General features: G+C 42.8%; 1 protein-coding gene across 1 annotated transcript in view; it reads right to left on the minus strand.

Annotated features, from left to right (window-relative positions):
* LOC112222549 overlaps nucleotides 1-21804 on the minus strand; it is a 54454-nt gene that overhangs the window by 26932 nt on the left and 5718 nt on the right. The window contains exon 3 of the mRNA XM_042305791.1: nucleotides 112-212. Within this exon, the coding sequence (XP_042161725.1) occupies nucleotides 112-212 (101 nt within the window). The remainder of the gene's footprint in view (nucleotides 1-111; nucleotides 213-21804) is intronic.

Genomic DNA, 21804 nt, shown 5'->3' on the forward strand with positions numbered 1-21804 from the left:
TGGATCCCCACCCAGTTGTATACTTTAAAATGGTGGAATACCTGAATGGTAATGTCCATGCTAAAATGGGTTATATCCATCTAGTCCTTTATTTATCGCTATGGGCATTACCCTTTGGTAGATAGAGGCCTCCATCTTGGTACTGAGAGGAAGCAGTCGCAGTTCTGCTCTCAGGAACTCATGGCAACTGGCGTCCGCGTTGCTCCAGTCATCTATAGAGAGAAACAGGGAGACATGTTATTAAAACTTTTTAGGGATAGCCACCATTTTTTAATTTTCACCTAAATGACATACCCAAATCTAACTGTCTGTAGCTCAGGACCTGAAGCAAGGATATGCATATTCTTGATACCATTTGAAAGGAAACACTTTGAAGTTTGTGGAAATGTGAAAGGAATGTAGGAGAATATAACACAATAGATCTGGTAGAAGAAAATACCTACCAGTCTTTGAAATAAAAGAAAAAGGTCACAGTTAAAGGCATCACTCTGGTTGTAATTCCGAGAGTGTCCACAAGATGGCAGCAGTGTATGTGCAAAGTTTCAGATCGATAACTTGAAATATGAGCAAACTACATGACATTAAGTGTGAAGTCCCCAAGTACATTTAGGCAAATCGTGAAGGAGACATTTCAAATCAAATGTATTTATATAGCCCTTCATACATCAGCTGATATCTCAAAGTGCTGTACAGAAACCCATCCTACAACCCCAAACAGCAAGCAATGCAGGTGTTGAAGCACCTTTGCATTCATATTCCATTTTTTTCTGCAAGAATATCGTCAAATCTGTGTACTTGGACTTTGATTTAGCTTTCCAAGTATTAGTAGCCATATTATAAGTTCAACATTTTCATAACTTCATAACTCTGAATATCCTTATAATGTTTGTCCAAAATGAAAAGGCATGCTGTCGTACAAGGTTAGCAGCTACATTTTACGACAGATACATAGTTTCTGGATACTCCCGTAAATCCCAGCTCATTGGCTATCTAGCTAGCTTTGTTTGACCCCGATTGGTTCAAGTGAAGACCGCCAACATCGTCGGTGTGCCATGAAGGCATCACTCTCTGACCAAATATGGTGTGCTATAGGATATACTACACCCCTAATGATATTGTGAAGTCTGGTTACCTTCTAAGATCTCGGAGGAATAGATATGAACGTGATTTGACTCGTTGAAACAACGTTTAGGGTGAGATTTTTACAGATTCCTTTCTTTGCAAATTGAACGAGTGGAAATACAAAGTCGATCGTGCATGCTATATGGGTCTTTTTAGGATATGAAAGGATTTTATCTAATAAAACGACACTTCATGTTATCTCTGGGACCCTTTGGATGATAAATCAGAGCAAGATATCAGAATGTAAGTACACATTTTACCTTCAGAGGTGAATTTATCAAACCTATCACGAAGAAAGAAATGTTTTTGTTGATAGGAGCTCTCCTCAAACAATAGCATGGCATTTTTTTTGCAGTAATGGCTACTGTAATTTGGACAGTGCAGTTATATTAACAATAATTTAAGCTTTCAGCAGATATAAGACACTTATATGTACCGACATTTGTTGTTTCTCTCAAATCTGCGATCTTGACGATACGAGCTACATGATTTAGAAAGATAGCTTGGATGTAAACTGATTAATTAATTAATTCATTTAGATGTTTTTGTGAAACATTTAGTTTGGATCCAAGCCTACAGAAGGAAGCAGGGGGAATGATTTTGTCCCTATGAAATCACGTATGGGAAACCAAACTTACCCTGCCCTGTATCACATATCACTAATAATGGGGTGCTGGCTTAGAGAGATCTGAAATAGAACGAGTCCCCTCCTTTTCTCTAGAAACAACAGGACAACATCAGTCATGAACCATAACATCCTACCACATCAACAACAGGACAACATCAGTCATGAACCCAAACATCCTACCACATCAACAACAGGACAACATCAGTCATGAACCCTGACACCCTACCACATCAACAACATCAGTCATGAACCATAACATCCTACCACATCAACAACATCAGTCATGAATCCTAACATCCTACCTCATCAACAACAGGACAACATCAGCCATGAACCCTAACATCCTACCACATCAACAACATCAGTCATGAACCCTAACATCCTACCACATCAACAACAGGACAACATCAGTCATGAACCATAACATCATACCACATCAACAACAGGACAACATCAGTCATGAACACTAACATACTACCAACCCTGACTCTGTGTCATTCTTGGATCTAATGAACCCTAACTCTTGGATCTAATGAACCCGAACGCTGTGTCATTCTTGGATCTAATGAACCCTGACTCTGTGTCATTCTTGGATCTAATGAACCCTATCTCTGTCATTCTTTAATCGAATGAACCCTAACGCTGTGTCATTCTTATCTAATCAACGCTGTGTCATTCAGTCATGAACCCTAAACTGTGTCATTCTTATCTAATGAACCCTAACGCTGTGTCATTCTTGGTCTAATGAACCCTAACGCTGTGTCATTCCTAATGAACCCTAACGCTGTGTCATTCTTGGATCTAATGGATAATGCTGTGTCATTCTTGGATCTAATGAACCCTAACGCTGTGTCATTCTTGGATCTAATGAACCCTAACGCTGTGTCATTCTTGGATCTAATGGATAATGCTGTGTCATTCTTGGATCTAATGAACCCTAACGCTGTGTCATTCTTGGATCTAATGAACCCTAACTCTGTGTCATTCTTGGATCTAATGGATAATGCTGTGTCATTCTTGGATCTTATGGATAATGCTGGGTCAATCTTGGATCTAATGGATAATGCTCATCTGCTGCAGAGCGACGTGTTCATCTTCAATAATAATCTCTCTGTGCATTTTGAGTAAAGTGTTTCCCTTCTCTCTCTAGAGGTTAACTCTATCTGGTTATGTTCTCTCTAGGACAGAGACAAACATTTAGAAAGTTGGGGCATTGAGGTTTCTGCGTTATAATGTGTTTACATGACACTAAATGATATGGTAGCCGTTTTAATGCTCCATTAACATATTTAAAAAAACAACTCTCTAAATGGCTCTGCTCTAAGGTGATTATCCCCAGTAATAAATGGGTTGTTTGGATCCTGGATGCTCATTGGCTGGTAGAAGGGAGTTGTTCACCACAATCCTCACATTCTCTGGGTGCCTGTTAACAATTCCATTCGATTTTATCAATGCACGTTCACTGTCCCACAGCCCAGCCAGTGAGTATGGTCTATCTGCTGACCCTAGACTGTAGGATGTGTGTGAGGTGTCCCAAGTAGTGCCAAGAAAGAGTTGGGTTCAATAGGGTCTGGCTCCAGTCAATACAGTGGCAAGAAAAAGTATGTGGATTTCTGCATGAAGTGGTCATCATATTTGATCTGATCTTCATCTAAATCACAACAATACACAAACACAGTGTGGTTAAACTAATAATACACACATGATTGTATTTTTCCTGTCTATATTGAATACATAATTAAACATTCACTGTATAGGTTGGAAAAAGCATGTGAACCCCTAGGCTAATGACCTCTCCAAAAGCTAATTGGAGTCAGGAGTCAGCTGATCTGGAGTCCAATCAAGGAGACGAGATTAGAGATGTTGGTTAGAGCAGCCCTGCTTTATAAAAAACACTCACAAAATTTGAGATTGCTATTCACAAGAAGCATTTTCTGATGTGAACCATGCCTCGAACAAAAGAGATCTCAGAAGACCTAAGATTAAGAATTGTTGACTTGCATAAAGCTGGAAAGGGTTACAAAAGTATCTCTAAAAGCCTTTGATGTTCATCAGTCCACAGTAAGACAAATTGTCTATTAATGGAGAAATTTCAGCACTGTTGCTACTCTCCCTGAGTGGCCATCCTGCAAAGGTGACCACAAGAGCACAGCACAGAATGCTCAATGAGGTTAAGAAGAATCCTAGAGTGTCAGCTAAAGACATACATAAATCTCTGGAACATGCTAACATCTCTGTGGACGAGTCTACGATACGTAAAACACTAAACAAGAATGGTGTTCATGGGAGGACACCAGGGAAGAAGCCACAATGCTGCACGTCTGAAGTTTGCAAAAGTGGACCTGGATGTTCCACAGCTCTACTGGACAGATGAAACTACAGTTGAGTTGTTTGGGAGGAACACACAATACTATGTGTGGAGAAAAAAGGCACAGCACAGCACACCAACATCAAAACCTCATCCCAACTGTAAAGTATGGTGAAGGGAGCACCATGATTTGGGGCTGCTTTGCTGCCTCAGAGCCTGGACAGCTTACTATCATCAACGAGAAAATTAATTCCCAAGTTTATCAAGACATTTTGCAGAAGAATATTAGGCAATCAGTCCTCCACTTGAAGCTCAACAGAAGATGGGTGATGCAACAGGACAACGACCCAAAACACAGAAGTAAATCAACAACAGAATGGCTTCAACTGAAGAAAATAAACCTTCTGGAGTGGCCCAGTCAGTCCTGACCTCAACCCGATTGAGATGCTGTGGCATGACCACAAGAGAGCAGTTCACACCAGACATCCCAAGAATATTGCTGAACTGAAACAGTTTTGTAAAGAGGAACGGTCCAAAATTCTTCCTGACCGTTGTGCAGGTCTGATCCACAACTACAGAAAACGTTTGGTTGAGGTTATTGCTGCCAAAGGAGGGTCAACCAGTTATAAAATCCAAGGTTTCACATACTTTTCTAGCACTGCACTCTGAATGTGTACGTGGTGTGTTCAATAAAGACATGAAAACATATAATTGTTGGTCTATTGTTGTGACCTAGATGAAGTTCAGATCACACTTTATGATCAACATATGCAGAAATCCAGGTCATTCCAAAGGGTTCACATACTTTTTCTTGCCGCTGTTTGTGTACTAGCCAGCTAGCTAGTGTGTACTACAGGTAACTGCCAAAACAAAGGAAACACCAACATTACCCAAGTATCTTAATAAGAAGCAGGGCCACCACGAGCCAGAATGCATCTTGGCATAGATTCTACAAATATGTGGAACTCTATTGGAGGGATACGACACCGTTCTTCCACAAAATAAATTCCACAATTTGGTGTTTTGTTGATGGTGAAGGAAAACGCTGTCTCAGGCACCGTTTCAGAATCTCCCATATGTGTTCAATTGGGTTGAGATCTGGTGAGTGAGATGGCCATGGCATATGGTTGACATCGTTTTCATACTCATCAAACCATTCAGTGACCACTCGTGCCTTGTGGAGGGGGGCATTGTCATCATCTTTTAGGTAATCCGTCTCTTTTTTTCAGAGATATCATGAAGAACTGCATAAGTGTTGCTAAGACTCTACACTTTCTGGAGAACAGAGTTTTGAAATAGAAGCAGAGTATGATAGCTAAGGAGATTCAGGCATTTGATTGCAAATGCGGAGAGAGTCAAAAAGAGAAAACAGAAGGCAGTTGTACAAAACTGCTGTCTCCGGATTACATCTTCAAACTAAGGGCAACCATGGCATCCGTGACAGAGAGTGGGAAGCATGTATACGGGTAGAAAAATCTATCTAGCTACATTTTCAGATAATATACATTTCTAATTGTGTAAGAAAGTCATTTTCATTGCAAGTTAAAGTGTACTGTTAGCTAGCTGGCTCTCTAGCTAATGTGTATGATCTGTGTTGTAGTATTATTGATATCTCAGAGCCACTTTCTTTTCTAGTTATAGCCTAATGTTAGCTAGCTAGCTAACATTGAACCTAATTGGTGGTTAGCTTTAGCTACTTGTAGGTGCAGTATGATTTGGGATTATGGTTCATTATTTAGCTAGCTAGCTACGTGTCTGAACAAAAGACTCCATCTGCAAGAGAACCATTTCACTTTATCATTTATTCTGTATCCTGTTCATGTACCAAATAAATATTGATTGATTTGATATAGTGTGTGTTTACAAGAGAAGGTAATGTGAAGAACAACATGACTTGCACCAAAGTCAAATTAGGATTTAACGTTAGGCCAACAAGACAGTGTCCAAGTTAAAAAATGATCCGGGAGCCCCGCTTTTATTTCATCACAACTGTAAACTATTTTCTGTAATTAACTCGCCATCAACTTGTAAATAATGATCTTGTTGTGAGTTTATGTTCCTGTATTAATGTGTATGAATTAGCTAAAGGTAAGACGTTGTCAGCTATATGGTCATACCAAGCCCAAAGGCCGGCAGATGGCGATTTTGAGTAATTTCATCTTACCATCCAAAGGGAATCTATGCAGCCGGCTAGCTTATAAACTCACATCTCCTGTGGACTGGTTGGTACATAAAATATTCTCCATTCAGCCTGCAAAGACGTCAATTTCCACCTTAACTCGATTTAATGGCGAGGAGGCGGGAAACCTTTTTGAAAATATGCTTCCGTTCTTTATGAATCACAATTTTCCATCTGTGACGAGCTAATGCTCATCCCAGATGTTGCACATTGCTGTCATCCAATCATGTTGCTGCATTCTGTTTTGATAGTTTCACAGTAAATTATTGCTGCAACCTGATTGGCTGAATGTGAAATGAAACATCCGGTAATAGAAATATCTGGAGTTTCATAATAAACTATGCATATTTCCCCCGTTTTTTTCTACCTTCCCGTCAATAAATCAATTTAAGGAGGAAAATCGAGCTCTTTGTAAAATGCTTTACACCCTGCTGGCCTATCAAAGCTCTAAATATCCCCCCGGTTGTCACTTCTCCCTAGAGTCATCATAATCCTTATCATAGCATAATGCTCCGTTCCCAATTTGCTAGTGCTAGTTCTGGACTCAGAGTGTGATTGGCAGGCAGCCTATACTATACCGTAACCGTAGGACACACTGGCTGGCTGAGCTCTGTCTGGCTGATGACAGATTGTGTTCCAAATGGATCCCTGCGGAGTGCTATTGGCTCTGGTCAAAAGTAACACACTATGTAGGGAACGAGGGTGCCATTTAGGAAAAAGAGATTGTTCTGTGACACAAACTGGGTTCTTTCCCACAGAAAGCTGACATTCTAACATTCCCATAACAGATCGCTGGATCTGTGGAGCTGCAAAATGCCTTTCCCTTTTTACCTTTTTAAAACAAGCTGGAAGAATGATTAATGCTGGGAAACAAGGCTGGGAAACATGGCTGGGAAACCAGGCTGGGAAACTAGACTGGGAAACCAGACTGGGAAACAAAGCTGTAAAACAAGTCTGGGAAACGAGTCTAGGAAACAAGGCTGGGAAACGAGTCTGGGAAACAAGGCTGGGAAACAAAAGCTGTACAATATGTCTGGGAAACAAGACTGTGGCCTTAACAATTGAGGGTGAGCATATTTTCCTGGCACCACTCCACCAGGGCTCACATCTCTTCCCTGTCTCGTCGTTGTTGGTAAACTCTAACGGGCCGACCCCCACTGCAAACTTGACGATAGAGTTGGAGATAGAGTTGGAGACATGCGTAGCCACGCAGTCATGGGTGAACAGGGCCCACAGGAGGTAGCTGAGCACGCGCCCCTGTGGGGCCCCCATGTTAAGTATCAGCGGGACACAGGGGTTGTGGCCTACCTTCACCCCCTTGGATCTGCCCGTCAGGAAGTCAAGGACCCAGATGCACAGGGAGGGGTTCAGATCAGGGGGGTTGTATATTGATGATTTTGAAAAAGTCACAAAAAAAGGCATGTGCTCTGATCCTTGCACAAGAGACACAACTGCATTGCTGCTCCACTTGTGTGGCAAGTTAGGAGATATCTAATCAGTGGAAGATGGATTTAAAATGACAGAATTAATAGTGAAATGAGAAAGAAAGGCTGCTTTGACAAAAAGCCAACAGGTATTTAGGATTTCTACTAAATGGAGTTGTTGTCATGTGTAGCTGTAAGATGGTGAGAAGTGCAGTAACATTAATGTCTAGCCTTAATTACCCTCATTAGCTAGCTTCTCTCAGTTTGATGAAGACAGGTACTATCCGATGGGATGATACATAACTAGGAAGAATTTAGTCTAGTGCGAGTTAACAGCCCTAGATGGGATAGGGCAGTGTGCAGTGTAATGGCGATTGTCGATCTGTTGGGGCGGTATGCAAATTATAGTGGGTCTAGGGTGTCAGGTAATCGGGAGATAGTCATTTAGTTGATTTAGTTGAGTTACCTTCGCTTTCTTGGGTACAGGAATAATGGTGGACATCTTGAAGCAACTGGGGACAGACTGGGATAGGGAGACATTGAATATGTCTGTAAACACTTGAGCCAGCTGGTATGTACATGCTCAGAGGACTCGGCTTGGGAGGCCGTCTGGGCTGGCAGATTTACGAGGGCTAACTCGCTTGCATGTCTTACAACAGCCATGGAGATAGAGAGCACACAGTCCTCATGAGCGGCGGGGGCCCACGTCGATGGCTTGGTGTTGTTTTCCTCAAAGCAGACCAAGATGGTTTTTAAATTGTCCAACAGTGATGCGTCGGATTCTGTGAATTAGCTGGCTTTCCCTTTAAAATCAGTGATTGTCTGGAGGCCGTGGTTAAATGTGATGGTTTGCGCTTACAGTTTTGAGCGTTTTTTGATTATTTTATTTTTTTAACATTTATTTTATTTAACCTTTATTTAACCAGGAAGGGCTCATTGAGATTTAACATCTCTTTTTCAAGAGCGTTCTACATTCCAGGGTTAGATTGAACAGATATGTAAGTGGTTCAGCTATGAAATCAGCTGTCAGATTTAAAAAGCAGGGATCCAAAAGATCAGGACCTGCAGGCTTTCTCTGATCTAAGGATATCAGGGCTTTATGTACCACCTGCACTGAGAATGGCAAAAAAGCTAAAAGTTTGACCAGCTCTCACTGGTTCATCCACACAGAGCTGTACAGAGACAAAGGACACTGAATCAAACAGCCTACCAGACGATACAATTCAGCATTTCAGTTTTGTCATATACAGCAACACTTCAATACACATGCCGGTAATTCATTAACATTACTGTTACAAGACAGACTTAATAGCCTTCCAAAACTTTCTAGGGTCATTCAGGTTATCAGTGGTAACAGATATAAAATATTCAGACTTGGTAAGAAAATAACACTTGTTTCGTAACTGCCTAAAAATAAGCCAATCAGCATCAGAACACGATTTCCTTGCTTTAGCCCAGGCTAAATTTTATTTGTCACATACACATGGTTAGCAGATGTTAATGCGAGTGTAGCGAAATGCTTGTGCTTCTAGTTCTGACAATGCAGTAATAATCCAACAAGTAATCTAACTAACAATTCCAAAACTACTGTCTTATACACAGTGTAAGGGGATAAAGAATATGTACATAAAGATATATGAATGAGTGATGGTACAGAGCAGCTTAGGCAAGATACAGTAGATGATATCGAGTACAGTATATACATATGAGATAAGTATGTAAACAAAGTGGCATAGTTAAAGTGGCTAGTGATACATGTATTACATAAAGATGCAGTAGATGATATAGAGTACAGTATATACATATACATATGAGATGAATAATGTAGGGTATGTAAACATTATATGAGGTAGCATTGTTTAAAGTGGCTAGTGATATATTTTAATTCATTTCCCATCAATTCCCATTATTAAAGTGGCTGGAGTTGAGTCAGTGTGTTGGCAGCAGCCACTCAATGTTAGTGGTGGCTGTTTAACAGTCTGATGGCCTTGAGATAGAAGCTGTTTTTCAGTCTCTCGGTCCCAGCTTTGATGCACCTGTACTGACCTCGCCTTCTGGATGATAGCGGGGTGAACAGGCAGTGGCTCGGGTGGTTGTTGTCCTTGATGATCTTTATGGCCTTCCTGTAACATCGGGTGGTGTAGGTGTCCTGGAGGGCAGGTAGTTTGCCCCCGGTGATGCGTTGTGCAGACCTCACTACCCTCTGGAGAGGTCAGAACAAAACCATGGATTAACCCGCCTTTTAACCCTGAACCTGCGGAATGGGGCATGTTTGTTTACTATTTGGAAAAAAACAGAATGAAAGAATTTCCAGGCAGTTTCCACATCAGGGATAAACTCAATCTGCTCCAGTCAAAATAACAAATCATGAAAGAAAGCCTGCTCATTAAAACACTTCAAATTTCTCTTACGAATAAAACGTGGGTTTGTTTTAGGAACCTTAGTATTTCCAACAGCAACAACAGCACAATGGTCAGTTAAATCATTACAAAAAACACCAACCACAGAATATTTATGTGGAACATTTGCCAATATCAAATCAATCAGGGTAGATTTATCTGGGCATTTAAGATTTGGGAGAGTAGGTGAGTTAATAAACTGGGTAAGATTCATAGAATTACAAAACATTTTTAAATCATCAGACAATGGCTTTAACCAACACCATATCCTTCCTGTTTGGCCCTGTCCGGGGGTGTCCTCGGATGGGGCCAGTGTCTCCTGACCCCTCCTGTCTCAGCCTCCAGTATTTATGCTGCAGTAGTTTATGTGTCGGGGGGCTAGGGTCAGTTAGTTATATCTGGAGTACTTCTCCTGTCCTATTCGGTGTCCTGTTTGAATTTAAGTGTCCTCTCTCTAATTCTCTCTTTCTCTCTTTCTTTCTCTCAGAGGACCTGAGCCCTAGGACCATGCCTCAGGACTACCTGACATGATGAGTCCTTGCTGGCCCCAGGCCACCTGGCCGTGCTGCTGCTCCAGTTTCAACTGTTCTGCCTTATTATTATTGGACCATGCTGGTCATTTATGAACATTTGAACATCTTGGCCATGTTCTGTTATAATCTCCACCCGGCACAGCCAGAAGAAGACTGGCCACCCCACATAGCCTGGTTCCTCTCTAGGTTTCTTCCTAGGTTTTGGCCTTTCTAGGGAGTTTTTCCTAGCCACCGTGCTTCTACACCTGCATTGCTTGCTATTTGGGGTTTTAGGCTGAGTTTCTGTACAGCACTTTGAGATATCAGCTGATGTACGAAGGGCTTTATAAATACATTTGATTTGATTTGATACAGGGCTGAGGCAGGGCTGAGGCAGGGTCAGGGCTGAGGCAAGGTCAGGGCTGAGGCAGGGTCAGGGCTGAGGCAGGGCTGAGGCAAGGTCAGGGCTGAGGCAGGGTCAGGGTTGAGGCAGGGTCAGTCCTGACCCTGCCTCAGCCCTGACCCTGCCTCAGCCCTGACCTTGCCTCAGCCCTGACCCTGCCTCAGCCCTGCCTCAGCCCTGACCCTGCCTCAGCCCTGCCTCAGCCCTGACCCTGCCTCAGCACTGACCCTGCCTCAGCCCTGTCTCAGCCCTGACCCTGCCTCAGCCCTGCCTCAGCCCTGACCCTGCCTCAGCCCTGACCTTGCCTCAGCCCTGACCCTGCCTCAGCCCTGACTCAGCCCTGACCCTGCCTCATCCCTTTCTCAGCCCTGACCCTGCCTCAGACCTGACCCTGCCTCAGCCCTGTCTCAGCCCTGACCTTGCCTCAGCCCTGACCCTGCCTCAGCCCTGACCCTGCCTCAGCCCTATGCCATTCCTGCCTCAGCCCTGTGCCAGCCCTGCCTCATTCCTATGCCAGCCCTGCCTCAGCCCTGTGCCAGCCCTGCCTCAGCCCTGTGCCAGCCCTGCCTTAGCCCTGTGCCAGCCCTTAGACACAGAGGAAGACAGCCAGAAAGGAATGTCTGGGCTGAGGCATGCTGAGGCATGCTGAGGGAGGGGTGAGGGAGACGGTGGCATCGAGCCTGAAGCTGGACGGATCCGTTTTCCACCAGCCAGTGGGATAACCACTAGTAATGGAGAGATGAACATCATCCTCAAGAAGGAGAATAATACTCAGTCAGGACACACAGGGGTGAAAGGAGTTTTTACTGTGTTCCTTTCAAGGGGAAGATACACACACATACAGTATGTACGTAAGGAAAGGGACTGCGAAAGGGAACAAGAACCAGGGAACATGTTTCAACACCTACTGAAATCATTTCCGGCAGGGGATTGACAATGGAACCCTGTTTAAATTAGCCTCCTTTCTTAATGAAGCCGTGCAGAGTTGGTTACATTTCCAACTTCGTCCTCCAGAAGAGTCAGAGCACATATTACAGAAAATAATATAGCTAAACTCCAATGATAGAGAATATACATGTTTGGAAAAAAATATATATATATATATATATGATGTATACGGAAGTTATTAATGAATGACGTTGTAAAAAATGTGTCACATCAAATCAAAATCAAATGTTATTTGTCACATACACATGGTTAGCAGATGTTAATGCGAGTGTAGCGAAATGCTTGTGCTTCTAGTTCCGACAATGCAGTAATAACCAACAAGTAATCTAGCTAACAATTCCAAAACTACTGTCTTATAGACACAAGTGTAAGGGGGATAAAGAATATGTACATAAGGATATATGAATGAGTGATGGTACAGAGCGGCATAGGCAAGATACAGTAGATGGTATTGAGTGCAGTATATACAAATGAGATGAGTATGTAAACAAAGTGGCATAGTTAAAGTGGCTAGTGATACATGTATTACATAAGGATGCAGTCGATGATATAGAGTACAGTATATACGTATACATATGAGATGAATAATGTAGGGTATGTAAGCATTATATTAGGTAGCATTGTTTAAAGTGGTTAGTGATATATTTTATATAATTTCCTATCAATTCCCATTATTAAAGTGGCTGGAGTTGAGTCAGTGTGTTGGCAGCAGCCACTCAATGTTAAACCGTCTGATGGCCTTGAGATAGAAGCTGTTTTTCAGTCTCTCGGTCCCAGCTTTGATGCACCTGTACTGACCTCACCTTCTGGATGATAACGGGGTGAACAGGCAGTGGCTCGGGTGGTTGTTGTCCTTGATGATCTTTATGGCCTTCCTGTGACATCGGGTGGTGTAGGTGTCCTGGAGGGCAGGTAGTTTGCCCCCGGTGATGCGTTGTGCAGACCTCACTACCCTCTGGAGAGCCTTACGGTTGTGGGCGGAGCAGTTGCCGTACCAGGCGGTGATACAGCCCGACAGGATGCTCTCGATTGTGCATCTGTAGAAGTTTGTGAGTGCTTTTGGTGACAAGCTGAATTTCTTCAGCCTCCTGAGGTTGAAGAGGCGCTGCTGCGCCTTCTTCACGATGCTGTCTGTGTGGGTGCACCAATTCAGTTTGTCTGTGATGTGTACGCCGAGGAACTTAAAACTTACTACCCTCTCCACTACTGTTCCATCGATGTGGATAGGGGGTTGTTCCCTCTGCTGTTTCCTGAAGTCCACATTCATCTCCTTAGTTTTGTTGACGTTGAGTGTGAGGCTGTAGGCTGTCTCGTCGTTGTTGGTAATCAAGCCTACCACTGTTGTGTCGTCCGCAAACTTGATGATTGAGTTGGAGGCGTGCGTGGCCACGCAGTCGTGGGTGAACAGGGAGTACAGGAGAGGGCTCAGAACGCACCCCTGTGGGGCCCCAGTGTTGAGGATCAGCGGGGTGGAGATGTTGTTACCTACCCTCACCACCTGGGGGCGGCCCGTCAGGAAGTCCAGTACCCAGTTGCACAGGGTGGGGTCGAGACCCAGGGTCTCGAGCTTGATGACGAGCTTGGAGGGCACTATGGTGTTAAATGCCGAGCTGTAGTCGATGAACAGCATTCTCACATAGGTATTCCTCTTGTCCAGATGGTTTAGGGCAGTGTGCAGTGTGGTTGAGATTGCATCGTCTGTGGACCTATTTGGGCGGTAAGCAAATTGGAGTGGGTCTAGGGTGTCAGGTAGGGTGGAGGTGATATGGTCCTTGACTAGTCTCTCAAAGCACTTCATGATGACTGAAGTGAGTGCTACGGGGCGGTAGCACCATCGTTTAGCTCAGTTACCTTAGCTTTCTTGGGAACAGGAACAATGGTGGCCCTCTTGAAGCATGTGGGAACAACAGACTGGGATAGGGATTGATTGAATATGTCCGTAAACACACCAGCCAGCTGGTCTGCGCATGCTCTGAGGGCGCGGATGGGGATGCCGTCTGGGCCTGCAGCCTTGCGAGGGTTGACACGTTTAAATGTTTTCCTCACGTCGGCTGCAGTGAAGGAGAGTACGCATGTTTTAGTTGCGGGCTGTGTCAGTGGCACTGTATTGTCCTCAAAGCGGGCAAAAAAGTTATTTAGTCTGCCTGGGAGCAAGACATCCTGGTCCGTGACGGGGCTGGTTTTCTTTTTGTAATCCGTGATTGACTGTAGACCCTGCCACATACCTCTTGTGTCTGAGCTGTTGAATTGAGATTCTACTTTGTCTCTATACTGACGCTTAGCTTGTTTGATTGCCTTGCGGAGGGAATAGTTACACTGTTTGTATTCGGTCATGTTTCCGGTCACCTTGCCCTGGTTAAAAGCAGTGGTTCGCGCTTTCAGTTTCACGCGAATGCTGCCATCAATCCACGGTTTCTGGTTTGGGAATGTTTTAATCGTTGCTATGGGAACGACATCTTCAACGCACGTTGATTTGATTTGATTTGAATGACGTTGTAAAAATGTGTCACATTGTAAATGAACAAAGATGTATGCAAATCAATGCTCAATACAAAAGAATTACCAACTCATAGCTCTGCCACAGTAGCTCAAAAAACAAGATTTACTCAAAAGAGAAAGGAATGAATTAGTTGGTCTGCCGCCAATCAAAAGCCTGGATTCAAATTACTAATATAAATCATAAGATGTATCTCTCTTCATACTGTCTTTAGGTGGCTTGCTTTTGGAGTCCAAGAGTGATTGTTGATTTATAATGTCCGCGTTCAGATGAACCTACAAACAGTCCTGTCAGTCCGGTCTGAAAAACCACTGTCAGTCCTTGGGAAATGTGATTATAAAAACCACTGTCAGTCCTTGGGAAATATGATTATAAAAACCACGGTCAGTCCTTGGGAAATGTGATTATAAAAACCACTGTCAGTCCTTGGGAAATATGATTATAAAAACCACGGTCAGTCCTTGGGAAATGTGATTATAAAAACCACGGTCAGTCCTTGGGAAATGTGATTATAAAAACCACGGTCAGTCCTTGGGAAATGTGATTATAAAAACCACGGTCAGTCCTTGGGAAATGTGATTATAAAAACCACGGTCAGTCCTTGGGAAATGTGAATATAAAAACCACGGTCAGTCCTTGGGAAATGTGATTATAAAAACCACAGTCAGTCCTTGGGAAATGTGATTATAAAAACCACGGTCAGTCCTGGGAAATGGGAAATGTGAATTATAAAAACCACGGTCAGTCCTTGGGAAATGTGAATATAAAAACCACGGTCAGTCCTTGGGAAATGTGATCCTTGGGAAATGTGATTATAAAAACCACGGTCAGTCCTTGGGAAATATGATTATAAAAACCACGGTCAGTCCTTGGGAAATGTGAATATAAAAACCACGGTCAGTCCTTGGGAAATGTGATTATAAAAACCACAGTCAGTCCTTGGGAAATGTGAATATAAAAACCACGGTCAGTCCTTGGGAAATGTGAATATAAAAACCATAGTCAGTCCTTGGGAAATGTGAATAGGTTGAATGAATGTGAATAACTCTTAGGTTTTATTTGTATAAAGGGTCCAAATAGAGAAGTTCATGTCCCTCGTAAGACAGATGCAAAAGGAAACAGCAGAATTTTAATATACTTGGAAAGACATCTGATGGGTGAATTAAAGAGCAACTGCCCCTAAATAAAACAAACTTTGAGGCATCGATATGAGTCAGAAACATTCATTCTATTGGCAAAATTGAGTACAAACTGGAAATAGGATCATTTTGGTCATGAAGTCAGTCTTGTCTAAAACTGAGTTTGGCACCTCAGTGCGTCACAACGAGTAACTGAAAGTTGGGTTTGGATTACAAATCATGCCCCAATTTTGCCAAACTCCAAGTGCAAATCTCCCCGACGTGGACTTTGCTTCTCTTCATTGAATGGGGCTCTGTTGTGCCATCGCCACCATAGTGAAGGACAGTGGCCAAAAAGCCGTTTGAGCATGGGGCAGCGTCACTGAGGACTTCCACCATTTCAATGTAGTCAACTGGGTGGGACACCCAACTTCATTGTGACCCTGTTTGAGTCATGGAGTCAAAATTGACGACATAATAGTGCTGACCGTGCTGTCAAAGCCCCTATAATGGCATCTATCTCTATGATCGCCCCCAACCCATTCAAAGGATCACATCCATTTTACACTGAAATCCCAATACGGATTGGCCATGCTATGCATGCTTCCAGCAGGATGCACAGCCAACTGGTTTGGAAGGGCCGTATCATGTGGAATAGGTGGCTGAAGTTTATTGGTGGTGAGTATTCCGGTAGCTAGACTATAGGCTGCTGGTTATATTTTAATCTTCATTATCACTAGCATCGCTTGCACAGCTGACGACACATTAGATAGCTAGCTACAAACTAGCTAGCTGGATAACGTTAGCCTACCTCAGTAAAACTCAGATTTGGCATATATATATATATAATATATATATTATGTAGATATGCAAGTCAGTTTAAGAACAAATTCTTATTTACAATGACGGCCTTGTAAACAATATACCATTTTTTTGTAAGGCAAATAATTGATTGTGATGTCGCCAGACGACTTTAGATACAATATAACTTAACTAAGATTGAGTGGACCACCGACCACCGTATTTTAGCTGAGGAACATTCGCATTGCTAGATATTTTTTTCCTAACTTTGCTATTAACAGTAATGGCAACATTACCATCTCTCTGAAATTAAATTTACCGACATCATTATATGGCAAAGCTGTTTCCTACTAATGATTTGCCAACTTTAGCGATGTCATCGTATTTGCCACTCTAAATTAGTGTCATCTAGACAAAACAGTCACGTTTGCCTCCGAGGGTCAATGCATGTCCAGGGCACAAATAAATATCTGATGCAGCTGTGGTACTAGCTATGTCATGTCTGACTACAACAGTGTACTAACTAGCAGCAACAAACTCAATAGGGTAACGGCATCACCGGCCTGACTCTAATCCAATCTGGAGCCAATCAGTCTACATCTGGAAAGCATAGAATTAGCTTCCAAACCAGATTACGTTATTTCTCATGCTATGTTTATAGCTGAGGGATGATGACAAACGTTGACCCTGTTTTTCTGTTAGACAAAGTGTACAGTTGCCAGACTGATCCCCCTGGTCATGGGCGCTGGGACCTACCAGAAGAAGCAGAGTTAGGTATCACAACATGTTCAGAAATGTGATCGCAATGGTCCTCCAAAAATATAATTTAATTCACTGTTCACTTGCTATTTTCATAAGCTTGTCAGGCAATACCTCAGAACGAAAGTGTGTTAGTCTCCCTTGACTCCTATGAAAAGGACACACCGACACGAGGCCTCTGATAGTGACCTGAGTCACTATACTGATAACACAGATGGCTTCATCAACAACGACAGGGCGTGTGTGTTATGTGAAAAGGTGTATGTAATAATACTTGATAAACTAGTAGGCTAATTCCCCAGCCAAGCAACAAGTAGAGTCATTGTGTTTGTAAAGTGCATTAGGAAAAAAGCTTTGTCCTTTCTTTAGAGCAAAATGCAATTAACCAGTTGGCTGTCGCCCTGTCACGGGCCCTTCCAATCAACACCACCAGTTTGATGGGTAGGTTCAAACTCAAATTACATTTCATTTGTCACATGCTTTTTAAACCACAGGAGTAGACTAACAGTGACATGCTTAGTGACCGGTTCCTTTTCAACGAAGCAGAGAGAAAGAAAATAGAGAAATAACAGAAAGTACACGTAATAATAATAAATATCATAATAATAAATATGCATTGATTCACCATAACTTGGCTATATACCTGTACAAAGTCAATGGGTAGGGGTACAAGGTAATTGAGGTAGTGTCACGCCTTGATCTGTTTCACCTGTCTTTGTGCTTGTCTCCACCCCGCACCAGGTGTCACCCATCTTCCCCCATTATCCTCTGTGTATTTAGACCTGCGTTTTCTGTTTGTCTGTTGCCAGTTCATCTCGTCAAAGCCTACCAGTGTGTTTTTTTGGACTCCTGTTTCTCTTGTCCCTGTTTTCTCGTCATCCCGGTTCCAAACTTTTCTGCCAAGAGACTGCCTGCTGTCCTCTACCTATCTGACTCTAACCTGGTTATGAACCTCTCCTGTCCTTATTATGAACCTCCTGTCCTTTGCCTGTCCTCGACCTGTCCTTTGCCTGTCCTCGACCTGTCCTTTGCCTGTCCTCTGCCTGTCCTCGACCTGTCCTTTGCCTGTCCTCGACCTGTCCTTTGCCTGCCTCCTGTGGTATAATAAACGACTACTATTGAACCTTCCGTCTCCTTTGTCTGCATCTGGGTCATATCCTGAGTCGTGATAAACAGTCAGGGCCAGTTCGTACTATCTACTAGGCAGCAAGCCTCTACGGTAACCTCCCAGACTCTCAGTAACCCCGCTGCTGGCGGTGCTTCTCCCCAGCCTATCCCAGCTTCCCGAGAACCCCACTTACCTCCTCCGGAGTGCTATGCTGGAGATCCAGGAACCTGTTGAGTAATTCTCTCCCAGTGCTACCTCATCTTCGAGCTGACGCCATCTTTGTTTCACTCGAAGGTAGCATATCTTATAATGCTGATGTTATGGAGGGCTCTTGCCTGGGCGACAGCGGTGTGGGAGCAACAATCCACCGTTTGCCTCATTCTGGAAAAGATAGGCCTCTCTCCCATTATCTGGGAGAGAGGCTGCTCAACTACGTCAAAACTCCTGTAGTGTGGCAGACTATGCGGTAGATTTTCACACGTTGACCGATGAGAGTGCCTTGAACCCAGAATCTCTTTTCGACACGTTCCTTAATAGATTATCGGAGGAAGTTAAAGACGAGCTCGCAGCCCTGGGAGCTCCCCATGGGCCTCAACACCCTCATCCCCTTGACCTTACGATTGATGGGCGGCTACGGCAATGTAGGAGGGAGAGGAGGTGTTCCCCCATCACACTTGCTTGCCCACTGCTCCCACCTCGACACAGAGGAACACAGGTAGTTCCCGACGTCCACCTTACCGAGAGAATCAGATGTCACCCGAGTGCCCATGGGAATCACAGAGAGCGGGCGAGTCACCTCCTCCAGAGCCCAAGCTACTGTGAAGGGCTAGATTGTGTCTGGAAGAATGTTTACGAAGACTGAACACCAGGAGCTGTCTGTATTATGGGACAACAGGACATTATATTTCCACTTGTCCATTAAAGAGACCAGGGTCACCAGTAGGTACGAGAACTCTGGTGGGTCGTACAGGGATTAAAAAACCGTCTACCGCTCATCTACTTGGCTTTCAAACCTCTTCCTTCGGAACGCCTACCAACTGGTTCGGATACGGGAAGGAGACAAGTGGAAAACAGCCTTTAACACAGCTAGTGGGCACTATGAGTACTTGGCTATGCCTTTCGTACTGACCAAAGCTCCCGCTGTGTTCCAGGTCCTGGTCAACGATGTGCTCTGGGACACGATGAACCTCAAGAGCTCAAGAGCACGTCTTCCATGTCTTTCACGTCTTCCACGTCCTGCACGTCCTCCTTTAGCGTCTCCTGGAGAACCAGCTTTCCACCAAAGCAGAGAAGTGTAAATTCCATCCCTCCACCCTCTCCTTCCTCAGATACGTCATCGCTCCACCCTCTCCTTCCTCAGATACGTCATCGCTCCACCCTCTCCTTCCTCAGATACGTCATCGCTGCACCCTCTCCTTCCTCAGATACGTCATCGCTGCACCCTCTCCTTCCTCAGATACGTCATCGCTCCACCCTCTCCTTCCTCAGATACGTCATCGCTCCACCCTCTCCTTCCTCAGATACGTCATCGCTGCACCCTCTCCTTCCTCAGATACGTCATCGCTCCACCCTCTCCTTCCTCAGATACGTCATCGCTCCACCATCTCCTTCCTCAGATACATCATCGCTCCACTCTCTCCTTCCTCAGATACGTCATTGCTCCACCCTCTCCTTCCTCAGATACGTCATCGCTCCATCCTCTCCTTCCTCAGATACGTCATCGCTCCACCCCAGATACCCCAGATACGTCATCGCTCCATACTAAGAATGGGGGCGGAACACCCATTCTTAGTATGGACTGACCATAACAACCTGGAATATCTCCACACCGCCAAGCACTTAGGCAGGCTCGTTGGGCCCTGTTATTCAACCGTTTCAATGTCACTCTCTCCTACAACCTGGGGTCCAAGAATGTGAAGCCTGTTGCACTCTCACGTCTGCATAGCCTCACTGCGACTCCGGTTGACCCCGAGACCATTTTACAGTTTTGATGTGTTCACTATTATTCTACAAAGTAGAAAATAGTCAAAATAAAGAAAAAGCCTTTTTTTATTTAACTAGGCAAGTCCGTTAAGAACAAATTCTTATTTTCATTGATGGCCTGGGAACAGTGGGTTAACTGTCTTGTTCAGGGGCAGAACGACAGATTTGTACCTTGTCAGCTTGGAGATTCGATCTTGCAACCTTTTGGTCACTAGTCCAATGTTCTAACCACTAGGATACCTGTCGCCCCTTGAGTGAGTTGATGTGTCCAAACTGTTAACTATATATATATAACTATATATATATATATAGTATATATATATATAACTATATATATATAACTATATATATATATAACTATATATATATATAACTATATATATATATATATATATATATATATATATATATATAACTATATATATATATATATATATATAACTATATATATATAACTATATATATATATATATATATATATATATATATATACTATATATATATATATATATATAACTATATATAACTATATAACTATAACTATAACTATAACTATATATATATATATATATAGAAAAGAAGGCTAATAAAATAATAGGGGTTCATATATAAACTGTGTCCAAACTGTTGACTGGTGCTATATATATAAGAAAAGAAAAGTTAGCAGTATGTATATATATATATATATATATATATATATATATACTACTAACTTTTCTTTTCTTGGCCCCTGGTTTTGTGTGTATATATAGAAAAGAAGGCCAATAAAAGAAAAGGGGATCAAGAATGATATTATTTCATATCTGATCCATCCCATAACAACAATGTTCAACACGTAATTAAATCTCATCATATCCTGTGTCATGAATTATCTCCTTAGAGCTGCTTGTTTTTTGTCCGAATACTTGGTACATAAACATGGTAACTTGTTGTTACCTTTTAATCTTATTCTCAGTGTCATTACACTGCACTGTTTTCAATAAATTCATGGAGTAGCCAGAAAAATAGAAGAAGCAGCCAGACAAGGAGTTTTCGGGCTGGAGGTGTCCGGGGAGACTCCCCCAACCACTTGAATAAAAATACATTTAAAATTATTGAAAATGTATGAATTAATTGTGTTGTTAGACGATATTCAAATCAAGTACAATATGATCAGGACTTCTTCCTAAGTAAGATGACCTTTTTTAACATTAAGCCTGCCTTCTCTTGAGATTAAAATCATATTAACAGTTTTACTGCAAGACAAGAATGGCCACAATGATGTTAGTTCTTCAAATTATGTATTTTATTGGTTCTGCTGCTTTGGACACTTTGTGTAAGGAAACCAGGGTTTCATTTTGTAATTTGGGTGAACTATTCCTTTAAAACTTTGGCCTGTCAATCAATCTCTGTGGGTGGGATTGTCAGGGGAGGGGGCAGGATGTTTGTGAGTAACAGAGTTGGTATGGTTTCAGATCTGTCAATCAATCACTGTGGTTGGGACTTTGAGGGAATAGATTAGTAATCCAGTCAGAAAAGTCTACTCTTTCAATATAATTTATTGTGGCAAAGACCTAAGAGAAAATGTTGTGTTTTGTCAAGTAAATATAGATTACATGTTGAGAAACCATGTAGA

The sequence above is a fragment of the Oncorhynchus tshawytscha genome, linkage group LG25 (genome assembly GCF_018296145.1).
Source record: "Oncorhynchus tshawytscha isolate Ot180627B linkage group LG25, Otsh_v2.0, whole genome shotgun sequence".
NCBI classification, from domain to species: Eukaryota; Metazoa; Chordata; class Actinopteri; order Salmoniformes; family Salmonidae; genus Oncorhynchus; species Oncorhynchus tshawytscha.